Source organism: Canis aureus, chromosome 27 (genome assembly GCF_053574225.1).
Source record: "Canis aureus isolate CA01 chromosome 27, VMU_Caureus_v.1.0, whole genome shotgun sequence".
Lineage (NCBI taxonomy): Eukaryota > Metazoa > Chordata > Mammalia > Carnivora > Canidae > Canis > Canis aureus.
In genome coordinates, this window is record NC_135637.1 from 13,478,470 (window position 1) to 13,505,279 (window position 26,810).

General features: G+C 42.2%; 1 protein-coding gene across 7 annotated transcripts in view; it reads right to left on the bottom strand.

The window, feature by feature from the left end:
• Positions 1 to 20,440, bottom strand: part of HECTD4 (HECT domain E3 ubiquitin protein ligase 4) — a 188,764-nt gene extending 168,324 nt beyond the window's left edge. For all 7 annotated transcript variants that reach the window (XM_077875703.1, XM_077875698.1, XM_077875701.1 and 4 more), the window contains exon 1: positions 20,109 to 20,440. In XM_077875703.1, the coding sequence (XP_077731829.1) occupies positions 20,109 to 20,285 (177 nt within the window). In that variant the 5' untranslated portion in view covers positions 20,286 to 20,440. The remainder of the gene's footprint in view (positions 1 to 20,108) is intronic.
• Positions 20,441 to 26,810: the final 6,370 nt, after the last annotated feature.

The following is a 26,810-nucleotide window of genomic DNA, read 5'->3' on the forward strand; positions in this document are numbered from 1 at the left end:
GTGGAGTCTGCTCCTCTCTCTCGCCCTCTGCTCATTTTCTCTCTCTAAAATAAATAAATAAAAACAACAGGCAAAAAAAGAGCCATGTAAAATAAGCATTTTATACACTTAAAAAAAGATTTTATTTATTTATTCATGAGAGATAAAGACATAGGCAGAGGGAGACACAGGCTCCCTATAGGGATCCTGATGCAGGACTTGGTCCCAGGACCCCGAGATCATGACCTGAGTCAAAGGCAGATGCTCAACCACTGAGCCACTCAGGCATCCCAATTATTTATACACTTTTTAAAAACCTAGTCCTGTGTAAAACATGTGTTTATCATTTAAGTGCCTGTTTAACTCCAGAAGCAGAAGAGTGACATTTTAGCACCAAACAGAACAACTAGAGAAAGATAAATCTGTAGAGTCAGAATTTGGGAGGACTGTTCTAGTTAACACCATAAGTCCCCCCAATTATGTGGAATTACCACATAATCTTGCAACCAGAGAACCTTTTAACTAAAAGTCCTCTGTCTCCTTGACATTGTACTGGAAGTATCTATCTGTAGTCTCTGGAACTATGCTAAGTATGTAACTATGCATCTACAAGGATTCATTATTTTAGTCATTTCAAAGCTTTCCCACTGGTCTGCTAACAGAGCTAAAGCTGCCCTTGGTGATATGGCTGTTTTTGTTTTCTAATGTCAAGTTTCTGATTATTTCAGACTTTAAAAGTTTCAAAAATAACATCTCTACCACGTGTGTGGACTGTTGTTGCCTAATGGAAGCACACTTTGTCCAGAGAGACAAGAAAGGCCCTGAAAAAGGGAACCTTTAGGACCTGCCAGCCTGATCTATGATGAACACCAGATAGCCAAGGTGGATGCTGTGGAGTGAAGAAGCAGAGGTAGCAGAAGCTGAGGTCAGAGAAGGATCTGCTGTGCATCAACTTATATGTGCATCATATACCTCTGGGGGGCATGGATCAGCCAGTAACGCCGGCTGCTGCTGGGGAGACAGGGCTAGGAAGAAGACCTTTCCCTGAATTTTGTTTTGAACCTCCGCAATCTTGAACCATGCGTTGCTTTCCCAAAATAAATTAAAGCACCTCTGGAAGTAAAAGACTACACATATAATTTATGTATTCTATATACGACAGGAAAACTTTAGGCATATAAAAATGAACAATGTTATCAATATGTACAGTTAGAGCATAGTTCTAAAGGCTCATTCGGACTTACTGTAAATAATCCTAGAAGGTTACATATGTGTGTTATAGCCCACTTAGAAAAGTCTCACTAGGGCAGCCCAGGTGGCTCAGCAGTTTAGCACTGCCTTCGGCCCAGGGCCTGATCCTGGAGACCCAGAATCAAGTCTCACGTTAGGTTCCCTGCATGGAGCCTGCTTTTCCCTCTGCCTGTGTCTCTGCCTCTCTCTCTCTCTCTCATGAATAAATAAATAAAATCTTTAAAAAAAAAAGTCTCACTATTTATAACAATTTCTCTAATATTTTTTTTAATTTATTTATTTATGATAGTCACAGAGAGAGAGAGAGAGAGAGGCAGAGACACAGGCAGAGGGAGAAGCAGGTTCCATGCACCGGGAGCCCGATGTGGGATTCGATCCCGGGTCTCCAGGATGGCGCCCTGGGCCAAAGGCAGGCGCCAAACCGCTGCGCCACCCAGGGATCCCCCAATTTCTCTAATTTTTAAAGCTTTTTAACAGAATTGACTATCCAAATAGAGGATTGGGTAAATAAATCACTGAACATCTACATAATGAAATACCATGCAGACTTTAATATCTATGCAGGTATTAAAAAGTATATTCTCAACAATACTGAAAATGGAGAAATGACCCCCAAGTAGTATCAATGTTAAGTGAAAAGGACAAGACACAAAATGTATATACAATGATCCTAATTGCCTCGAATATGTTTGGGGTTTTTTTTTGTGTGTAAAATCTTTTTTAAGATTTTCCTTATTTATTCATGAGAGACCCAGAGAGAGACAGAAACATAGGCAGAGGGAGAAGCAGGCTCCATGCAGGAAGCCCAATTTGGGACTCGATCCGGGAACTCTGGGATCACGCCCTGGGTCAAAGACAGACACTCAACTGCTGAGCCACCCAGGCATCCCAACCCTAGAATATGTTTGTATGTAAGTGTACATATATACAAAAATCTCTGGAGGGGGCAGCCCCAGTGGCCCAGTGGTTTAGTGCCGCCTTCAGCCCGGGGTGTGATCCTGGAGACCCGGGATCAAGTCCCTGTGTGAAGCCTGCTTCTCTCTCTGCCTGTGTCTCTGCGCCAATCTCTCTCTCTCCTTGTGTGTGTCTCATGAATAAATAAATAAAATCTTTATGAATAAATAAATAAATAAAATCTTTTTTTTTTAAATTTCTGGAGGGGAATACATGAAAATAGGAACTATACTTATCTGTAGGTGGTAGTAATATAAGTGATTTTATTTTCTTCTTTGCATTCTTTTTTATATCTTGCAAATTTTCTAAAATTCTTTTTTTTTAAGATTTTACTTTTTTGAAGATTTATTTCTTTGAGAGAGACAGAGAAAAAGAGAACACAGGAGTGGGGTGGTAGAGCAGAGGGAGAGAGAAAGAAGCAGATTCCCCACTAATCAGGGAGCGCAACACAGGGCTTGATCTTACAAGCCAGAGATCACGATGTGAGCAGAAACCAAGAGTCAGGTGCCCAACCAAATGAGCCACCCAGGCACCCTAAAGATTTTACTTTTAAATAATCTCTAGACCCAATTTTGGGCTCAAACGCACAATCACAAGATCAAGAGTCATGCTATACTGCCTGAGGCAGCCAGGCACCCCAATCTTAAATTCCAATATTTTAATTTTAAAAGTTTAAAGTACTTTATAATGTTTTAAATAAATTATGACTAACAGCCTTATCATACTAATCAGTAACTGATTATGCTAAATTCTATAAAAAAAACTTTGTGACAGTTCCAGTCCTCAAGGCACTGCCATTCAGAAAAAGCTGAAGAATGAACAAAATTCACTGAAACCCCAGAAAAAAATAATCTCTACATGGAAATGTTCAAAATAAATACAACAGTGGTCAAGTTCAGGGCACCTGGTTGGCTCAGTCAGTAGAACAAAAAACTCTTGATCTTGGGGTTATGAGTCTGAGCCCCACATTGGGAACAGAGTTTACTTAAAAATAACACCTTGAAAAAATAGTGCTCACGTTCACTAACCATAGAACTAAGTTAAACAAAAATCCATTCAAATACATTAAGATTTTTAGAATGAGGGACGCCTGGGTGGCTCAGTGTTTGAGCACCTGCCTTCGGCTCAGGAAGTGATCCCAGAGTCCTGGGCTCAAGTCCCACATCAGGCTCCCCACAGGGAGCCTGCTCATCCTTCTGCCCATGTCTCTGTTTCTCATTCTGTGTCTCTCATGAATAAATAAATAAAATCTTAAAAAAAAAAAAAAAAAAGATTTTTAGAAGGATGATTAGAGCAAAGTATTTTTTTATTAACTCCATCTATCTAGCTGTTTTCACAAATCTCTCAGGAATCCATTATACTCTATGTAAAATTTGCTGGGCTCTATATAAAATCAAACGTGTTAACTCCATATTGTTTATCCACATTCCAGGGTTGGCAGCATTTATGACAACTGTTCCGATGTGTTCTTTCTTATCTAAAGTGCAAACCATAACTGCAATTAAAATTCCTAAAGGCGGGATCCCTGGGTGGCGCAGCGGTTTGGCGCCTGCCTTTGGCCCAGGGCGCGATCCTGGAGATCCGGAATCGAGTCCCACATCGGGCTCCCGGTGCATGGAGCCTGCTTCTCCCTCTGCCTGTGTCTCTGCCTCTCTCTCTCTCACTGTGTGCCTATCATGAATAAATAAAAATTAAAAAAAAAAAAAAAAAGTCTTTCCTTTAAAAAAAAAAAAAATTCCTAAAGTCTCACCTATGCTACTTTTGTTCATTAAAAATAACTATTCTTATCTTATTCTCCATTAACCTATGTCCTCAACACATGATATTATTTATTAAATCCCATCCTTTCAAATTTGTTCTAAATGCTCTCCTTAGCATTCAGTTCAACCCACATCTAATGCTTGAGCTATGTTAGTAGGTACACCATAATGTACACTAAGCAGGGGTTGCCCTCCAAGAGAGTATAATGATCAAGCATGCAAATAAATAACTTTATAAGGCAGTGTAAGAAATAGGGTGACAGTTTCTAACCATAGGCATCATGAAAATTTCATGGAGGATTGCCTTTTGATCTGCAGCTTGAAGGCTAAAGAGTAGGGTTCCAAAAGTAGAGTTTGGGCTCCCCAGAGCAATAGAACCCTATGAGCCGAGACTATAAGAGAGAATGTGGAAAATGAGTTTGTGAAATATATTTATTTCACAAACTATCGGGGGATAGAAAGTAAAGAGATAAAAGGCTAGAAAGGTAAAATGGAACCAAATCATAGCAACCTTGAATTATTATTTTGGTTCACAGGAAATAGGAAACCACTGAAGGTTTGGGCAAGCTGTGTGTAGGCCTGAGTGTGTAGCTCTTACTTAAAATAGGACCAATTAAGCGTTTTGGTGACGCCTTCAGCCCAGGGCGTGATCCTGGAGACCTGGGATTGAGTCCCACGTTGGGCTTCCTGCATGGAGCCTGCTTCTCCCTCTGCCTGTGTCTCTGCCTCTCTCTCGGTCTCTCATGAATAAATAAATAAATAATATTTTTTAAAAAATAGGAGCCATTAATTATTGTCCCAGAGATAACAGGTTATCAGCTCAAGTGCTTACTAAATAGCAGAGGTATAGTGGAAAATCACTCAGAACGAGAGTCCTAACCCTAGCACTAACTACTTACATGAACTTGGACAAATTAGTTGGCTTCTCAAAACCTTTTTCGTGAAATAATATCTTCTCTACTGCTTCATAGAATCACTGAACGGATGAAATGAAAATAGTATAAATGAAAACCCCCAGACTTGCTGGTCATAGGGTCTCTGTCACAACCATTCAACTCTGCATTGTAGCATAATGGCATACAAAAAATGTAAACTAATGAGCTGGTTTGCTCCAGTAAAACTTTATAAAAACAGACTGCTAGACGTGACCCTGAAGCCACAGTATGCTGAAACCACTATATAAGAAGTGCTATTGGGGATCCCTGGGTGGCGGAGTGGTTTGGTGCCTGCCTTTGGCCCAGGGCGCGATCCTGGAGACCCGGGATCGAATCCCACGTCAGGCTCCCGGTGCATGGAGCCTGCTTCTCCCTCTGCCTGTGTCTCTGCCTCTCTCTCTCTCTGTGTGTGACTATCATAAATAAAAAAAAAAAAGAAAAAGAAAAAAAAAGAAGTGCTATTCAATAGAAATATGTTATACATATATGGAATTTAGTATTTTTCATGAGCTACAATTACAAAGTTAAAGGGGGAGGTGCACACCTGAATGTCCATTGCGGTTATGCATCCGACTCTTGATTTCAGCCTAAGTCATGATCTCAGGGTCATGAGATTGAGCCCTGGGCAGGGCTCTATACTAGACATGGAGCCTGCTTAAGATTCTCTCTCTCCCTCTGCCCCTCCCTCCATACCAGCTCCCCCCCCCCCCCTCAGATAAACAGATAGGAGCACCTGGTAGTTCAGTAGCTGAGTGTTGACCTTTGGCTCAGGTCGTGATCGTGATCCTGAGGTCCTCAGATCGAGCCCTGTATCAGGTTCCCTGCAGGGAGCCTGCTTCTTTCTCTGCCTATATCTCTGCCTCTCTCTCCCCCTGTCTCTCATGAATAAATGAATACATTTTTTTTAAGATTTATTTATTTATTTATTCATGAGAGACAGAGAGAGAGAGAGAGGGAGAGAGAGAGAGGCAGAGACACAGGCAGAGGGAGAAGCAGGCTCCATGCCGGGAGCCCAATGTGAGACTCGATCCCGGGACTCCAGGATCGTGCCCTGGGCCAAAGGCAGGCGCCAAACCGCTGAGCCACCCAGAGATCCCCATAAATAAAATCTTTAAAAAAAGAAAAAAAAAAAGCTTCACTGTTAATGATACATGTTTGGCAAATGGTCAAAAATCAGATTATCCAAGAAAATTAATACTAGTTAATAGTTTGCAGTCAGTAGGTAATGGAAAAATTTGTAGGAGGATAACATTTTCTAACAGAGAAAATATTAAACTCTAACAGAGTTTCCAAAATGTGGTCACTTTTATTTCAGAAAATTGCAAACTATGCTGGTCTTTAGCAAACTTCAACTAAAACAGGAGAGATGCTGGGAGAAAGAAAGGCTATCTCGGGGGGCCCTTCACCATTTGCTTTCAGTGAAGTCTGTTGACCCTTCTCAGATAATGCTTGTAAATGTGTAAAATAGATGGGATTATAAACTTCAATTACAGTATACTGAAATACAGTTACCGAAATGCTTTATTTGTACTATTAATATAGGAGCTTAAAATATATATATAGGAGCTTCATTCTCAGTATATTGAATAACAAGATCCGATATTTACCCTAATTTCCAAGAGATGGTGAACATAAACAATATTTCAAGATATGTTTAACATCTACAATATGATATGAAAATATATATGATTTGTACTGGTCATAGAAAGTCACAGGTTCTACCAGTACTATTAGGATTCTACTACATTCATATTTGAAGGAAATGTTGAATTTCATCTAAGGTATGAGTAAATAAAGATAAAATTTTCCCCATTCTAGTTCATAGATCCCCTGAATTCTATAGATGGTGCCTGAATTCTATTTTCAGGTTCAGAACACCTGAGGGAAAGGAAACTTCTTTTATTATAAGCTCAAAACATGCTTCCTCCAAAGTTACCCACGTATATTTTTACCTTTCCAACCATTTTGCTCCTTTCTAGATTAAATAAACCAGTAGTTGTCATTCAGCTACACCACAACTGGATGATCAAAGGGAATCAGAATCAAGAAATAAAGAAACTCATTCTTCTATTATGTACCACGGTTTTGATGAAAATATGCTGACACAGATTTTCCTTTAACATTCTTAATTATTTTATCTCAACAGTAAGAAAAGCAAACATATGAAAGAGATAGGAGGTCCAGATTTTCTAGTCTGCCCTGAAAATAGTTACATCTATATTAGTCTTTGTTCATTTGAAATCAGTAATACAAACTACAAAGCACAAAGCAAATATAGTAAACACAGAAAAGATTCATTACAAATACAAGCTGAACATTAATATTTTGTTGGTATTTTTTTCTTAAGATTTTTATTCATTCATTTATGAGAGACATAGAAAGGCATAAGCAGAGGGAGAAGTAGTAGGCTCCCCGCAGGGAGCCTGATGTGGGACTTGATCCCAGGACCCAGGGATCACGACCTGAGCCAAAGGCAGATAGATGCTCAACCACGGAGCCACCCAGGCGCCCCAACATTTTGTTGATATAAAATACGCATCTGTAGTCATTAGAATTACTAAACCTACAATTTGCATAAAATGGTTTGCAAATTACACATCTCCTATTGTTAATCTAAAATTGCTACAAACTGTGCTATGACCTAGTAATTCAGCCAACCGCAGGTATCAGTAGAAACACAAGGGATTTAAGTGTGTCCATCCCAAGTGTCCCATCACGGAACATTAATTATTCTACAATTGTTCTTAACAGCACTTTATAAACTCAAAGCTCCTCAGAAATATTCAACATTATCAGGAAAGGAATCATACAGCACAATAAAAATCCCCTTAAATTATAAACTATCAGTAGCAATGGATCACAGAAACACATTTAAATAATTACTACAAATTTACAATTTATCAAACAACACTAAACACAAAAATTTTTTGGCCTCCTCTAAGCTGGAATTATCTTTGAAATAGCAGATGTGGGTGGCTCATTCAGTTGAGCATCTGACTCGATTTCAGCTCAAGTCATGATCTCAGCATCCTGGGATCAAACCCCAGGTCAGGCTCCCTACTCAGCAGTGAGTCTGCTTGTCTTCCCCCCTTTCTCCCCCTCTCCTCCTCCCCTCCCTCAGCTTGCACTCTTTCTAAAATAAATAAATGAATCTTTCTTAAAAATAAAATAGCAGATGTGAGGCACCTGGTTGGCTCAGTCAGTAGAGCATGTGACTCTTCATCTTGAGTTAAAGCCCCATGTTGAGTATAGAGATTACTTAAATAAATAAATAAATAAATAAATAAATAAATAAATAAACAAACAAACAAACAAACTTTTAAAAAGTGGGGTGCCTGGGTGGCTCAGTCGGTTGGGCTTCTGCCTTCAACTCTGGTCATGACCTCAGGGTCCTGGGATGGAGACCCACATCAGGTTCCCTGTTCAGCGGGGAGCCTGCTTCACTCTCACCCCCCTGCTTGTGCTCGCTCTCTCACCGTCTCTCTCTCTCTCTCTCTCTCTCTCTCTCCCTCAAATAAATAAAATCTTCAAAAAAAAAAAAAAAGAAAGAAAGAAAATAACCCAGCAGATGTGAGGAAAAAGCACTAAGATACAACAAGACAACCAAAATATATCCACAAATTACTATGTAGCCATTAAGAATTATAGTTTTTGGTTTTGGTTTTGTTTTTTTTAAGATTTTATTTATTTATTCATGAGAGACACAGAAGGAGAGAGAGGCAGAGACACAGGCAGAGGGAGAAGCAGGCTCCATGCAGGAAGCCTGACATGGGACTCGATCCCAGGGCTCCATGATCACGCCCCGGGCTGAAGGCAGCGCTAAACCACTGAGCCTCCCGGGTGGCCCGAATATGCGACTCTTACTTAATTGTGGGGTTGTGAGTTCAAGCCCCATATTGGATGTAGAGAGTAATTTTTCAAAAAGGAATAAAATAAAATAAATTACGTTTTTATTTTTTTAATATTTTATTTATTTATTTATTCATGAGAGGCAGAGAGAGAGAGACAGAGACACAAGCAGAGAGAGAAGCAGGCTCCCTGCAGAGAGCACAATGTGGGACTCCATCCTGGGACCCTGGGATCATGACCTGAGCTGAAGGCAGGTGCTCAACCGCTGGGCGACCCAGGCTTCCCTAAATTATGGTTTGTTTTTTTTTTAAGATTTTATTTATTCATTCATATGAGAGAGAGAGAGAGTGAGAGAGAGAGAGAGAGAGAGGCAGAGACGCAGGCAGAGGGAGAAGCAGCCTCCATGCAAGGAACCCAACATGGGACTTGATCCTGGGTCTCCAGGATCCCACCGTGGGCTGAAGCGGCGCCAAACCGCTGAGCCACCGGGGCTGCCCACCTAAATTATGTTTTTAAATCTAATTTGACAAAATTGTTCCCAATAAGTGCTTAAAGGATATAAAACTATATATAGCATTTAATCTCAATTTTATTTATATATAAATATATGAATGGAAGGAAATAGTGAAAAATTAATATAACTATTTCTAGATGGTACAAAGGATATTTCTTTTCTCTCTTACACATATAGGGGTTTTCTTTATTTTCTACATCTATGTATTACTTCTTTATAAGCAAAAAAGTTTTGCATAACATAAAAATACAATCAACTTGGATCCCTGGATGGCTCAGTGGTTTAGCACCTGCGTTCGGCCCAGGGCGTTGTCCTGGAGTCCCGGGATCGAGTCCTACATGAGGCTCCCTGCATGGAGCCTGCTTCTCCCTCTGCCTGTGTCTCTGCCTCTCTCTCTCTGTCACTCATGAATAAATAAATAAAATCTTTTAAAAAAATACAATCAACTTAATGTCAGTTATTTTTCATACAGGTTTAAAAAAAAGGTAGAATTACCCTTTATATTGGCACATAAGAGAGAAAATTTTAAGACAATCTGGGCCTAAACAGTCTCCCTAACAACCACCATGCACTCTGAACACACTTCAGGGGCCAGTGTGTCTCTTCCCAGAATGGGCAGCTCCCTGGCACTGCTCAAATCTGGCAGCATCCCCAGACTATCAGAATAAGAAGTTGCTCTCTCCTGCCTAAATATGGACGTGGTCTGTATTAACTGGATTACCAACCAAAATGAGTATATGTCAGGAGCAAAGATCAAGCTGCAAGAGAAGTCCTCTGAAGTGAAGTGATAAGAGGTAGGCAGCAAAACAGAACACTCTGGCTTTTTTCAGCTGACCATGGTTTAGCTAGTATTTCCAGGTACCCAATTACATCTATAGGCTTACTCTTTTGGAGAGAAAGCCATTGGCTTAAACAAATGATAAAATTAAGCAAATCCATGAATTCTAAAATAATCTCTTTGAGGGTGCAAGGAAAAGAGGTTCTACCAAACACTGTTGCTGGAGTACAAACTAATATGGTCAACTCTGGAGAGCAATTTGGCAATATCTAATAAAATTTAAAATGACCAGCCATCTGGGTGGCTCAGTCAGTTGAGCCGCTTTCTTTGGCTTAGGTCGTGATCCCAGGGCCCTGAGATTGAGCCCCGTGACAGGCTCCCTGCTCTTTGGGGAGTCTGCTTCTCCTTCTCCATCTGTCCCTCCATCCTGCTCGTGCTCTCTCACTCTCTCTCAAATAGAATAAATAAAATCTTAGGAAAAAAAAAATTTTTTTAATGGTCACCCATGATCCAGCAATTCTGCTTTTCAGAAACTGCTCTAGAGAAATATTCCAACATGTACACAACAGGCATGCAAGGATATATGCACTGAAGGACTTTTTTATTTTATTTTATTTTATTTATTTTATTTTATTTTAAAGATTTATTTATTTATTCAGGGGGGTGGGGGACAGAGGGAGAAGCAGGCTCCATGCAGGAAGCCCGAAGTGGGGCTCGATCCCCGGTCTCCAAGACCACGCCTTAGGCCGCCTGCAGCCTAAACCGCTGCGCCACCGGAGCTGCCCTGAAGGACGAATTTTATAAATTTTTTTTTAATTTTTATTTATTTATGATATACAGAGAGAGAGAGAGAGAGGCAGAGACACAGGCAGAGGGAGAAGCAGGCTCCATGCACCGGGAGCCCGACGTGGGACTCGATCCCGGGTCTCCAGGATCGCGCCCCGGGCCAAAGGCAGGCGCTAAACCGCTGCGCCACCCAGGGTTCCCTGAAGGACGAATTTTAATAGTGAAAACTGAAGGGGCAACTGGGTGGCTTAGTAGGTTGAGTGTCTGACTCTTGGTTTCAGCTCAGGTCATGATCTCAGGGTCACAGGATCCAGGCCTGCATCCGGTGCTCAATGCACGGTCTACTTGTCCCTCTCTCTCTCAAATAAAAAAAAATTTTTTTAAAAATAGTGAAGGGCAGCCCTGGTGGCTCAGAGGGAGGCCTGCTTCTCCCTCTGCCTGTGTCTCTGCCTCTCTCTCTCCTTTCTGTGTATTCTCATGAATAAATAAAATCTTTAAAAAATAAAAAATAAAAATAAATTAAAAAATAAAAAAAAGTGAACATCTGAAAACACCACAATGAATGAAAATATTCATTGTGGTGGCCTGAATAATGCCCCCCTACAGATATTTAAGCCCTAATCCCCAGAACCAGTAAATGTGACCTTGGTTGGCAAAAAGGACTTTGCAGATATGATTAAATTAAGGGTTGTTAGATGGGGGGGCAGCCCTGGTGGCTTAGCAGTTTTGAGCCGCCTTCAGCCCGGAGTGTGATCCTGGAGACCCAGGATCGAGTCCCACGACAGGCTCCCTGCTTGGAGCCTGCTTCTCCCTCTGCCTGTGTCTCTGCCTCTCTCCCTCTCTCTCTCTCTCTCTCTCTCTCTCTCATGAATAAATAAATAAAATCTTAAAAAAAAAAAAAAAGAAAAAAAAGAAGAAGAAGAAGAAGGGTCCTAACAAAAGCGATGCTGGAGGAGCCAAAGAGAAGACGTGTGATGACAGATCGGACACCAGGGCAACACACTCTCAAGAGAGAGGAAGAAGCACTAGAAGCTGTGAACAAGGCCAAGAAACAGATTCTCCCCTAGAACGTGCAGAAGGAAGCAGACCTGCCAGCAGTTGACTTTAGCCCAGTGAGACTCATTTTAGACTTCTGGTTTCCAGAAACATAAGAGCAAAGATAAGAATAAATTTGTGTTGTTTTAAGCCACTAACTTTGTGAGGATTTGTTAGCACAGCAACAGGAAATTAAAACACCCATCAATCAGGGAACAGCTAGATAAACTAGTATTTCTGGAGTCCCATGCAGCACTGAAAAAAAATGTGGTAGATCTGTATATGGAGTACAGGAAGATCAAAACACATCATTGGTGGGATGCCAGGGTGGCTCAGTGGTTGAGCATCTGCCTTTGGCTCAGGGCGTGATCCTAGAGTTCCGGGATCGAGTCCCACATTGGGGCTCCTGCGGGGAGTCTGCTTCTCCCTTTGCCTATGTCTCTGCCATATATGTGTGTGTGTGTGTGTGTGTGTATATATATATGTATATATATATATATATATCATTGGCTTAAAAAGTAATGAAAAGATATGTCTAGCATCACATCTTCTCTGTAAGAAAAAAATAATAAAAAGCATATATGCACACAAACACACATAAAAATACACATTCAAAAGTGATCTTGGAGGAGGCACCTGGCTGATTCACATGGTTAAACGTCTGCCTTCAGCTCAGGTCATGATCCCAGGGTCCTGGGATGGAGTCCCTCCTCAGACTCCCTGCTCAGCAAGGAGTCTGCTTCTCCCTCTCCCTCTGCCTCTCCCCCTGCTTGTGTTCTCTGTCTCTCTCTCTCAAATGAATAAATAAATATTTTAAAAATTATCTTGGGGCACCTGGCTGATTCTGTTGGTAGAACATGCAACATACAACTCTTGATCTTGGGTTTATGGGTTCAAGCCCCACCTTAAATATAGACATTGCCTAAAAATAAAATATTAAGAAAAAAACCAAGATCTTAAAGAACACATTAAAATTTTGAGTACTGGGATCCCTGGGTGGCGCAGCGGTTTGGCGCCTGCCTTTGGCCCAGGGCGCGATCCTGGAGACCCGGGATCGAATCCCACATCGGGCTTCCGATGCATGGAGCCTGCTTCTCTCTCTGTGTCTCTGCCCCTCTCTCTCTCTCTCTGTGACTATCATGAATAAATAAATAAAATCTTAAAAAAAAATAAAATAAAATAAAATAAATAAAAATTTGAGTACTGATTTAAAAGTGGTGAGGAAAAAAATAAAATAAAATAAAATAATAAAAAATAAATAAAAATAAAAGTGGTGAGGAGTGGATGGAGACCCGGATTAGGGATGGTATGTAAAAGACACTTCAGTTTCATCTGTTTTTCCACTTTTTATAAGGATATATTCATGTATTCATTTTAAAACTTTTTAATAGAAAAAAATAAAATTAAAAAATATTTTAATGGATCCATAAATTGTGTTTAAAAAAAAAAGCAGGATGAAAGTAATAGAGTAATAGTTATACAATATCTGCAATCTTGGGACACCTGGTGGCTCAGCGGTTGAGCATCTGCCTTTGGCTCAGGGCATGATCCTGGGTTCTGGAGATCTGGTCCCGCATCAGGCTCCTTGCATGGAGTCTGCTTCTCCTCCCTCTACCTGTGTCTCTGTTTCTGTGTCTCTCATGAATAAATAAATAAAATCTTATATATATATCTGCAGTCTTCTCTCCTTTGGAAGTAGCTATGCATTTATCCTACAGTTGATCACCTGCTATTATTTATATTTGTCTATAAATATTGACTAAACATCTTAAAAAGCAGACTATGCTCCTTGTGTTCATCCCACAAACACCACTGTAAAACAAGACGGAAAGAGGGGGAGGGAGGAGAGAGCATGGGGTCCTTTTGGGACTTGACAAGCCTTTCATAATTATCACTACAGATACCTTATTACTTAGGAAAGAACAGGAGCATGACAATCTACCTGTTAGCCCAGGCCAACAGGTGTTATTTTGTGACAGTCAATATGAAAGCCAAGAAGACAGATAATAATCAAAACTGATTTATTTAGCAAGACCTTAGACATACAATTGGAGGAAAACTGAAATGAAAACTATTATCTCATCTGCCTAGCCAGACTGCAAACAAATTGGGAAGGAAGAAAATTCCAGAGGGATCACACACACACACACACACACACACACACACCCTATCTCCACTATCCACTTCAAGAGGGAAAAAAAAATTTTTAAGATTTTATTTATTTATTCATGAGAGATAGAGAGAGAGAGGCAGAGACACAGGCAGAGGGAGAAGCAGGCTCCCCATGGGGAGCCCGATATGGGACTCGATCCCAGGATCCCAGGATCACACCCTGAGCCAAAGGCAGATGCTCAACCACTGAGCCACCCAGGCATCCTGAGAAGAAAGAAAATTTTGCCAATGGCACAGTTTTGCTTTCATATACAAAGGGCAGCTGACTGAATATGCAAAAAACAACTTTCCAGCAATGAAGCACCTTATAAAGACAGCCCATATACTCTAAGTACATAATCACATCCCTCCTTATCTAATCCTTACATTAACCCTATTATTACTCCCCTCCTACAAATGATGAGGTGTCTAACATAATTTTTGAACCTGGACCCTGGGCTAGAGTTGGACAGATCTATTTCACTCTCAGCTTTGTTAATTATATGACCTTTGACAAGTTACTTCACTTCCGTGCCACAGTCTCCTCATTTGTAAAATGAGGATAACGAAAGTAACAAACTTATAAGGTTTTTACAAGGATTGAATGAGATAATGGGTGTGAAGTGCTTAGCACAGAGCCTGGCACACAACATGCTGACGCTGTGGTCATGGCGATAAGTAGAGGTGGGGACAATGATGACAAGGTAGTTGCAGTGGAAGAAGAAACCAGGGATTACTAAAGGTGTGGAACTGCCTAAAATCATACAGCTAGTATGGGGCTAGAATTTCAGTCCCCATCTTACTCTTTAAATCTGATTTTGACCTTTAGGCAAATACTGCCTCCCACAGTCATAAGGTATTTCATTCTAGCCAGCCAAACCTGAGAGCTGGTTGAGCCATTGTTGCTCAAGCTCACAGAACACTGCACAAAGATTCAGTTGACTCTTCTTCCAATGCTCATTAATTACACTGTCATTAACTTTACTTGCAGCAAAGGTAGTTTTATTCATTTATTCATTACCTCTTCTAAATTTAGAATGTGGAATTCTATAAAAGTACATAAACCACTTCAGAATGAATCTGACCAAAGGATAAACTGGCTGGTGGTATCCTCCTAGGAGAATACATCAACATTTATAAATCTAAAGTATCCTCTCAGGGGATCCCTGGGTGGCTCAGCGGTTTAGCGCCTGCCTTTGGCCCAGTGTGTGCTCCTGGAGTCCTGGGATCAAGGCCCACATCAGGCTCCCTGCATGGAGCCTGCTTCTCCCTCTGCCTGTGTCTCTGCCTCTGTGTGTGTGTCTCTCTCTCATGAATAAATAAATAAAATCTTTTTTAAAAATTTAAAAAATAAAGCATTATCTCAAAGGCTTCATCTGAATGTACCCTAAGTATTCAAAGCCTTAACTCATTTCAGTTGATTGACTCCTTCCCTCATGTAGCAAAACAACAAACAGGAAACAAAAAACCCTCCTGAGCCTTTTCTCATTTCCTAAATAGTTCTCAAGTAAAGCATTCTGGGTTTACATAGGGTTTGTTCGTTTGCTTTAGTGAGATGTAACAGGCATACAATGAACTGCACATATTGAAAACACTCAGTTTGATGAGTTTTGACATATGCATAATATACAACCATCACAAATTATTGTTGCATTTTCTAGAATTTCACATAAGTGAAATCTTACAATATTTATTCCTGTTTATCTAGTTTCTTCCACCCAGCATAAATCACATCTGTTTAGATTGTTGATGGACCTTTAGATTGTTTTCAGTTTTTGACAAGCACAAATAAAGCTGCAATGAACCTTCATGTTCAAGTCTTTTGAATTGGCATAAGTGTGTGGGGATGGGGTGGGTTCTTATTAAAACACACACACACACACACACACACACACAATGAAAAATAAGAAATATTAACTTAAATGCCTGAGTTCAAAATTAAACTACAGGGTACAAAAAAAAAAAAAAAAAACTACAGGGTACAAAATAGCTTAGCCAATTTGGGCAAATCAATGAGCTTTTCTGTCAACATCCATATGTGCAATGCCCGTCCCCACTGGAGTCTGAAGCAAAATGAGATAGGAAACAGGAACCTTTTGGAACTTCCACAAATAAGCTATTCCTTTTTGTCTTGTAAATTCTCTTAAAAAAAAAAAAAAAAGACTAATGTTCTAGGAAATGTAATGCATAATGCAATATTTGAGTTGTCATTTTTAAGTTTTTTTTAACTTCTTAAATTAAAAAAAATAATTTCTTAAATTATTTCACACTTAAAAAAATAATTTCCTACACACCTTCACTTTCTGCCAACAACATGAAATTAAAATAAATACAGGTAGCTATTTTATTTTATTTTTTCAGGTAGCTATTTTAAACACCAAGAAAAAAAGCCCTCACTCTGCTTTTTTTTTTTTTTTTTTTTTCCCACTCTTCATTTCTAATACATTCCAGTGGATTCAAAGTCTTTATCTTGGGGCAGCCCCGGTGGCGCAGTGGTTTAGTGCCTCCTGCAGCCTGAGGTGTGATCCTGGGGACCCAGGATCAAGTCCCACATCGGGCTTCCTGCATGGGGCCTGCTTCTCTCTCTGCCTGTGTCTCTGCCTCTCTCTCGCTCTCTCTGAATGAATAAATAAATAAATCTTTAAAAAAAAAAAAAAGTCCTTATCTTCCAGCCTTACTTGATCTGCATCCACCACCACTACCACCACCACCCACCCCCCATCTCTCATCATCCTCCTCTTCCCCTTGGTTTACTGGGCTCAGAGCTCCAAACTAGGGCCTCTAATGATGCTTGCTGCCCTCTGAGGGCCCTAGCTCTTGCTGTCCTCGGTCTAGGATGTACTTTCCCCAATAGCCGTATGGTAGGCACACTCTCACTTCCTTCGGGGCTCTGCTCAAATGCCATTCTGTGCTCTCCTTTCCTGCCCATCCTAAGAGGGAGCCCTTCCCCACCATCACTCCCCATTCCTCCTACCCAGCTATATTTGTCTCCACAGCACTTATCAGGTATTATGTACATGTATACATATATAGACTACATATTTGATTATCATTATTGTCTATATCTTCCCACTCAAATAAAAGTTTTTTAAAGACAAAGGTTTTATTTTATCCTCTGCTGCATCTTCAATGCCCAGGACAGTGGGCCCAGATCACTTCTGAATTCCACAAATACTTACTGAAGAAATTTGTTGATTACACATTATTTATTGATTAAAAAAATAAACTCTGAGGAGTCTGGTTGGCTCTGTTGGAAGAGCACCTGATTCTTGGTCTCAGGGTCGTGAGTTCAAACCCCATCTTGGGTATAGAGAGAGATAGAGAGATAGATAGATGATAGATAGATAGATAGATAGATAGATAGATTAAATCTGTTTAGAATTTACTAGGAAGAAAAAATAGGAAGAAAAATTTTAATTCAAATGCTGGGCTCTTGCTTAAATTAAAATGCTAAGTCAATGTTAATCGACTTCATAGGATGGATTCTTTTCTCAAATGGACATTTAACTTTGAGCAGCACTTACAAAGTGAAAAGAACACTGGAATTCAAAGGTAGGAAAGCCTGGATCTAGTCACCTGTCCTGACATAACTAATTTCACTACCAAGTCATAACAGCTCCGGACCTCAGATAACTTTTTTCTAAAATGAGGAAAGTGATTATCTCTAAGGCCTCTTCGTGCTCTAAAATCCTGAGATTCTACTGCAATTAGTACACAGATATGCATTAATATTGCCAGTCATAAATTAGTCAGCTTAATCCAAATTTGTCCTAATCCAAAACTGTCAACGGAAGGATTCTAACTAGAAAAGCCTGTGAAAAAAAAATTGTTATCCAGCTAGTCTACTGGAAGAGGCTTAGAAGAGCATACTTCATAGGGGTGGTAGCATTTCAATGTTAGTTTTTTTTAAAAAGTTGATGAACCTTTAATCTTCCTCAAATATTAAAAAAAAAATAGATTACTAGAAAGGATATAAAAATATCTGGTTATTATCCTATCTGTATCCAGTTATGAAATTTTAGATAATTACAAATATGAGTATCATACATACAAGGAGGTAGTAGAATATTATGATCAGGAGCAGACATGTTAGAGACCAACAGACCCTAGTTAATGTCCAAGATCTCTATGTGTGACCTTGAGTAAGTCACATACTTAATCTGCATTTTGCTTGCCTCATCTGCACAATGGGTGCAACATTTATAGTTGTTCCAACAGGTAACAATATTTACCTACTAGGATTCTTTTGGGAACTTAATAAGATGATGTCTGACACATAGGATATACTTAATATTACTTAATAACCCTTGCAAACACAAATCTAACAGCCACAAAACTATTCTTAGCTATCCATTTCTACTGATACAATATAGCTAGCCTATATAGCAAATGGAAAGAAATGAAAAAAGTTCTTCACCACTGACAGTCATGGAAGGTCAGAACATACATTTTCTTTGAGTTTTTAAAAATCTACCAAACCAGGGAGGTTTTCTTTGAGATCATTCTTCTGTGGAAAGAGCTGACAAATACTCAATACATTTATGCAGTAAACATCTTGGGAAAGCCAACTTAACAGCTCAGTTATTTTGAACTATTCCTACCTTTTTAATCCTAAAAATAAACATGTTATATACATATCAAATTTTGGGATCTCTAAACTTAGTGTTTAAGGAACAAAAGAGCATCCACTTTCCACATTTCACATACAACAAAGTCAATTAAATAAAAAGATTCCACCATCATAGCATAATACCCGTTGACTTTTCAAGCCAATAAAACACTTGCTTTTTCTAGAATAGGCCCAAATGAGGCATAATAAAACCATAATCCCATGTTAGGAATTCCCTATCAACTTCTTCCCTTTTCGGTGGCCAAACTGAAAAATAAGTCAATTAAGAGTTCACAATGGGAATACTGCAACCTCAACCTCAAACCCAGACACAAAACACAGTGGAACGCATTCGCATCTCAAGCACGCCCAAACGCCTTGGCGAACGCGATCTGATCACTACCGTTTCCAGAAACACACTGTAATGTATTTTAATCCATTTCTATAAACGTTCCTTGTGCTGAAAGCCAAAGTGCATGCAAAACCGCAAAACACAAAAGATTTTCGCATTCCGTTTTTAGCCAGAAGATAGGCCATCCTCTCTGCGCCCTACCCTAGAGAGTCTTCCTTGCGACAGTAGGAATGACACCCCATGCTACCTACACATCAAAATATCACCCCAAAGTGGAGGGGGTGCAGCGTCAGCATCGGCTGGCCTGGATGAAAGGATACTGCCAGTATTCCCACCTCTGGGCAAACATGAAACCAAGTGAAGTCAGTGGAAAGTTCTCAACAACCGAGATATTTGGTTTCCTTCTGCTCCAAACCCAGCAGCAGCAAAAATGCGGAGATTTGCTTTTGCACCTGCCACGGCTCACGGCTTCCCGGCGACTCCCAAGCTCACGAAAAAGGCCTTGAGGCCTAAAGCGCCCGTGACCCCTTGCGGAGAGCGCACGGAGGGCCCCTGTAGCATCACCCTCGCTGTCCACACCGCTCGCTTCCCTGACAAAGGCCCCGTGTCGGTCCGAGGCACGACACAGAGAAGTTACCGGTTTGTCCATCACGGACCGACAGCTGCCAATACCCTCCGGGGGTGGGGGTACCGGCGAGGTGGAGATCAACATAGGACTGGCAATGAGAAAGGGAGAGGTATACAACGTTAAAATTAAAACGTCCCCAAAGCTAAGCAACCTGGGTGTGCCCTGCAAGTGAGTCCAGAGGGCTCGTGGGGGAGGGGAGAGAGCCGGGGAGGCGACGGTGGCTCCTCCAGGGCGTGAAGGCCGTGCCGAGTGACAGTCTAATAAAATGCTGGGTGTCAGAACGCTCAGAATGAAACCACAAATGCAATCCCCCGCGAGCTTGAGGCCCTGAGGAGGCAGGGAGGCGGGCGGGCTGCGGATCTGCGGCCGCGGCCCCCCACCTGTCCGCCCTGCGCCCACACACCTGCCGGGGCACACTCTGGGGAGCCTCGGGGTGGGGGTAAGGCAGAGGTGCGATGGCCCGAGCCCTGGGGTGCGGGGCGGGCGGGCTAACGGGCTGGCAGAGGCCGGGGAGCAGCCTCGCTCACCTCCAAGTCGGTGTCGGCGGCCTCCGGGGCCCCGAGGATCTCGCTCGGCAGCTCGGCTAGGTCGGTGACCCGGATCAGCCCGTCGTGCAGGAAGATGGTCTCCTCCTTCACCGAGAGCCACTGCGCCGAGTCCGCGGCCGCCGCCGCCGCAGCTGCCGCGGCCGCCGACGAGCCCATGGCCCTGGCTGAGGGCTGGACGGTGAGGGGCAGCCGCCCGGCCCGGGGGAAACGCGAGCAGCAGCCGCCGAGATCACCAGTCCATAGCAGCAGCAGCCGCGCCCGCCTGCAGCGCCCCGCTCGCCGCGTCGCCCGTGCAGCTCCGCCCTAGGCGGTCCGAGCCGCCATCCCCCCACCCCCGGCCCGGGAGACCCCGGCCCCGCCGCCACCGCCGCCGCCCTGAGGAGCAGGACCCGCCTCTGCCGCTCGGCAGCCAACTGTCAGTAAGACGCCATGTTGGGGGCGGGGCTCCCGGCATGCCCCGCGGAGCGGACAATACAGGCTCCGCCCCCCGCTTGGCCCCGCCCCCAGGCGGCCCGGGCCTCCCAAATCTGCAGGACCTCTATGCCTCGCCTTTCGATGGGTCTTGTCCTCAGACTGACCTTCCCCCTCGTTCTACCTCTAGCCACCCAGGGGCGCCCGGGATCTGCCGTGCGCCAGCAGAAGAAGCCGCCGCCTCCCCTCCTCTCCCTCCTCGGGTGTGCATCCTTCGCAGGGGCCAGAACGCCCCATCCTCGACAGAACTTAGAGGTTCATTTCCTGCTTTCATATTTAAATGAGGTATATGCAAAAATTGGGCACAGTGAACACTTGTTCATAAGCGCTCGGTAGAGCCTCACAGTAGGTGCTGCTTATTTTACTAAAGTGTCTGGTACTCCATAAGCACTCAAAACCTGATGAAAATAAAGCACCGGTCACAATGCTTGGTGCCCAGCATCTGGCACTTAGTAAGTGCGACCTAGTGGGAGTTGAACTATTGTTTTCTTTTTTTTTTTTTTAACTATTGTTTTCTTTCATCAGTATTCAACACTGATTGACATGCATCTTAAAAATACGCCCGCCATCCCATTTTATTAAAACAATAGAGGAAAGAAACGTGTGTAGAGAAAAATGTGTGGGAGAACACATTCCAAATTGTTAATGTGAATTGCCATGCAGAGTGGGACTGGTCTGTAATGGTTGCGGTGAAGATTGCTGTCTTTGTACTGCACTTACAATTTTATTTTATTTTTTAAAAGATTTTATTTGTTTATTCATGAGAATACACAGAGAGGAGGGGGGGGGGCAGAGACACAGGCAGAGGGAGAAGCAGGCTCCATGCAGGGAGCCCGACGTGGGACTCGATCCTGCGACTCCAGGATCACACCCTGGGCTGAAGGCAGCCCTAAACCGCTAAGCCACCGGGGCTGCCCTGCACTTAGAATTTTTAAAAAAGCACTCATTGATATAAAAGGACTTGAAAATGTATGTACACACACACACAAACCCATGCACACAGACGTTAATAGCAGCTTTATTCATAATTTTCAAAACTTGGAAGTAACCAGGATGCCCTTGAGTGGGTGAATGGATAAACTGAGGTCCATCCAGTCAATGAAATATTATTCAGAGCTAAAAACAGGAATGACTATCAAGTCATGAAAAGACATGGAGGAAACTTAAAGGTGTATTACTAAGTGAAAGAAGCCAATTTGAAAAGGCTACATGTGGGGCGCTTGTGTGGCATCCTCAGTTAAGCAATTGACTTGGTTTCAGCTCAGGCCCTGATCTCAGATCATGAGATGGAGCCTGCATGGGCCTCTGTTGTGAGATGGAGCCCCATTGGGCTCTGCGCTCATCTGTAGAGTCTGCTTAGGACTCTCTCTGCCCTTCCCCCTCTCTATAAAATAAATAAATAAATCATTTTTAAAAAGCTACATACTGTGTGATTCCAACTATAGGACATTCTGGAAAAGGCAGAAAAAAATCAGTGGTTGCTAGGGCTTTGGGGTGTGGAGAGAGGGATGACTAGGCAGAGCATGGAGGATTTGGGGGTAGTAAAAATAATCTGTTTGGGGACACCTGGATGGCTCAAGCAGTTGAGCGCCTGCCTTCCACCCAGGGCATGATCCTGGAGACCCAGGATCGAGTCCCACATAGGGCTCCTTTCAGGGAGCCTGCTTCTCCCTCTGCCTGTGTCTCTGCTTCTCTCTCTCTGTGTGTCTCTCATAAATAGATAAATAAAATCTTTAAAATAGTAATAATCTGTTTGGTACCATAATGATGGATTCATGTAATTATTCATTTGTCCAAAAGCTTAGAATGTACACCCCACCAAGAGTGAACCAGAATGTAAACTATGGATTTGGGGGATGATGATGTGTCAGTGTAGGTTCCTCAGTTGCAACAAATGTACCATCTAGAGGGGGCGGCGAAGATCAAGGAAGCTATGCATGTGTGATGGCAGGGAGCATATGCAAAATCTCTGTACCTTCCTCTCAATTTTGCTATGAACCTAAAATTGCTCTGAAAAAATAGTATTCATAAGGAATAAATAAGCAAATGAATCAGATGAACATTAAGATGCATACCCTCTGATCCAGTAATTTAACTCTGAAGAAGTTGTTCAAGGGAAATAATCAGACCCCTATAGTCAAAGTTGCATGTACAAGGATGTACAGGAAAAAAAAAAAAAGGATGTACAGGTCTGTACTGTTTATGAGCAGAAAAATTGTAACTGGCCTAAACATTCAACAATATGGAAATGGTTAACCATAATAATGGTATATCCATAAGATTAAATATTATGAAGTCATTCAGAATAATGTTTATGAAGAATATTAATGCAAGTGAATGTTCATGACAAAATAATACAAGCTATTGAGCACCTAGGAGTCAGAATACGCCTATTCATTTATCCACCAGAACACCCTTCAGAGTATTCGTTAACAGCCCCATCAAACAAGAAGTAAGGCTCAGAGACACCTGGGTGGCTCAATGATTGAATGTCTGCCTTTGGCTCAGGGCAAGATCCCAGAGTCCTGTGACTGAGTCCTGCATCGGGCTCTCTGCATGGAGCTCGCTTCTCCTCCCTCTTCCTGTGTCTTTGCCTCTCTCTGTGCGTCTCTCATGAATAAATAAATAAAATTTAAAAAAAGGGGGGGGGGAGTAAGGCTCAGGGGGGTGCTTGGGTGACTCAGTAGGTTAAGAGTCTGCCTTCAGCTTGGAGTCCCATGATCGATGAGCCCTGAGTCAGTAGGGCTTCCTGCCCAGGGGGGAGTCTGCTTCTCCCTCTCTTTCAGCTCCTCCTGCCGCTCCTGTTCTCTCTCTCACTCACTCTCTTTCTCAAATAAATAAATAAATAATCTTTTTAAAAAAATAACTGAAGCTCAGAATTAAGTGATTGGCATCTAAGAATTGGCAGAATTGAGATCTGAACCCATACTAGGCTCCATTCTTCACTGCCTCCCTCCTAAATAAATAATTCATATTCATAGCACTGTTACAATGATCTCACGCCCCTCATCATGATTTTAATTTCATTTTTTTGATACTTATTCCACAAGCATTTGTTAATTCCGTAGTAGATGTCAAATCCTGGGAGGTATATAGAATGGAGATATGAATATTATTATAATTCATAAATTATATGAATTAATATATGAAAAACTTACTCTCTGTTCTGAGACCTAGACAGCTATAATAGTCTTAGCCGTTCGGTTAAGTGTCTGCTTTGGGCTCAGGTCATGATCCTGGGGTCCCGGTTGGCTCACGTTAGGATCCTAGGGTCCTGGGATAGAGCCCCGCATTAGGCTCCTTGCTGAGCAGCAGGGAGCCTGCTTCTCCCTCTCCCCACATCACACCCCCGCTTGTGCTTGCTCTCACTGTCTTTCTCTCTCAAATAAATAGAATCTTTAAAAAAAAAACTGTTGAAGATATTCCACGGAAAGATGGCCCTTCTCTTTTTATTCATTCAACAAATATTTCTTGATTCTTGCTGTGTAACAGACATTGCTCTAAGGCAGAAAAGTCTTCTGGAGAGATAGTGACAATCAAGTAAGGGAGACAGTCAGGAAGCAAAGAACACGAAGTCCAGCAGTTCGGAGCAGATCAGTACCATGAAAACAATAAAACAGACGAATGTGATGAAATGACCATTTCATACATCCTCACAATAGCCCTCTGAGTGGAGTAACATTATCTTCCCTTCCAGTTGGGGCATCAAGGCTCAACAGGATTCTTTGCTCAATGTTCTCACAACCAGTAAGTATTAAAAGCTCAGATCTGGGGCAGCCCAGGTGGCTCAGCGGTTTAGCGCCACCTTCTGCCCAGGGCCTGATCCTGGAGACCCTGGATCGAGTACCACATCAGGCTCCCTCCATGGAGCCTGCTTCTCCCTCTGCCTGTGTCTCTGCCTCTCTCTGTGTGTGTGTCTCTCATGAATAAATAAATAAAATCGTTTAAAAGCTCAGATCTGAACCCATGTCTGTCTCATTCTACAATCCCAGCTTCCTTACCTTGTTTTTTTATTTTTAAGTAAGCTCCATGCCCAGCATGAACCCCAATGCGGGGCTTGAACTCACAATCCTGAGATCAAGACCTGAGCTGAGATTCAAGAGTTGGATGGTTAACCAACTGATGGATGGTTAACCACCCAGGTGCCCCTCAGCTTCCTTATTTTGGCTGTAAGGAAACTACTCTTTCCTTTTGCTCACAGTTTCCAAATCTAATGGCAACCATCACAATTTCTTAAATGCCCAGGTTTGAGAATCTAAACAACCTTCTTGTATAGCTCAGAGAAACATTCTCTTGCTCTTATCATTTATATTTCAAGATCAGGAGTCAAGACCACCAATAACTTTTGTCCTTCAGCCCAATTAATGAAAACAGCACATATCCAGGGCTGCAAGTCTTTAGACTGCATAATGAATAGTTATTTAATATTTTAGCAACAGTTATTAATTAGTCATAAGATTGCGTGGCTGCCACCGTACCATGATAAGGCAGCTGATGAATTAATATTTATAGAACCTCCTCTGGAAAAAGACTATTTATTGGGAATTTCTAGAATGGTCAGAAAGACAAAGAAAGTCCCTGGTCATAAGAACTCTTTGCTGCAAGCCTGGAGGCAGAGAATCCAAAATTAGTCAAGATCACACACACACACACACACACACACACACACATACCATGCACACAGGAAACATATTCATAGGATCATAAAAAGAAAAGGGTTGTGGTTGATTATTTTTTTTAAGATTTTATTTATTTATTCATGAGAGACAGACAGAGAGAGAGGCAGAGACATAGGCAGAGGGAGAAGCAGGCTCCACACAGGGAGCCCAAAGTGGGACTCGATCCCAGGACCCCAGGATCACGCCCTGGGCTGAACGAAGGCAGGCGCCAAACTGCTGGGAGCCACCCAGGGACTCCCTGTGGTTGATGATTTCTTTTCTTTAGAATTGTCCTCTCCACTCTTCCATTCGAGAATGGAGTTTGGGACGGGAAACGAAGAGAAGGTTTTGACTGAGTAACCCTTAAGTTGGAAGAAAGAGGAAACATGAGAAAACAGGAAGAATAGCTTTTGGTAGGTTGGACCTCAGTTTCCCTTGGGAGGCATCTCCTCAAGAGACAGCAAGCTTGTTGATGGAGACCATCTCCCTTCTGCCCTAGCTGCTGCTGATGTTCATTGGCCTCAGCTCAAGCTGGGGCCCCTCTGGGATTTTGCAATATCTCTCCCTTCTGCTGGCTTTTCTGTACCAGCTGACTGTCTAAAATGAGTCTGTAATCCTTACTGGGCTCACAAAAATGCGGTGTGGTGTGAAGATAAGTGGTCCTTGAAAAGCCTTAATAGAGCTTGAAATAGTTTTAAACAAAGCATCCATGTTAATTTTTAAGGTTTTTCAAAACACCAAGGAAAAAAAACACATGCACACATCTGCTATACAGACACACACCCTGACAGAAACTGTGGGGGAAATTGATTATTTCCATCTCACTAATCAGTCTCAAAGAGGAAACATAAACCTACTACTCAATATCTTTTTTTCCCCCAAATGATCTGGTAAGGTCCTGTTCTCTCTCTCTTTCTTTCTTTCTTTCTTTCTTTCTTTCTTTCTTTCTTTCTTTCTTCCTTCCTTCCTTCCTTCCTTCCTTCCTTCCTTCCTTCCTTTCTTTCTTTCTTTCTTTCTTTCTTTCTTTCTTTCTTTCTTCTTCTTCCTCCTCCTCCTCCTCCTCCTCCTCCTCCTCCTCCTCCTCCTCCTTCTCCTTCTCCTCCTCCCTCTTCTTCATTCAAGGAAGATGATTTCAACTCATGGGTGGGTCTATGAAGCAGCACGGAAAGGAAATCGGATGAAAGAGATATTTGAAAAGGAAGAGGGAGGGATCCCTGGCTGGCTCAGCAGTTTAGTGCCTGCCTTCGGCCCAGGGCGTTATCCTGGAGACCCTGGGTCGAGTCCCACATCGGGCTCCCTGCAGGGAGCCTGTTACTCCCTCTGTCTGTATCTCTGCCTCTCTCTCTCTCTCTCTCTCTGTCTCTCATGAATAAATAAATAAAATCTTAAAAAAAAAATGAAAAGGAAGAGGGAGAAATTCTCCTTGGTGCTCCTTTGAATTACCATAACTAAGGGACAAGCCTCTACGCTGATGAAAAGCCCAAGATGAAGCAGCATTAAGTACAGATCCTGTTGCTAATAGGAGCTTCAAGAGTTGTTGTGTCCTCTGGCG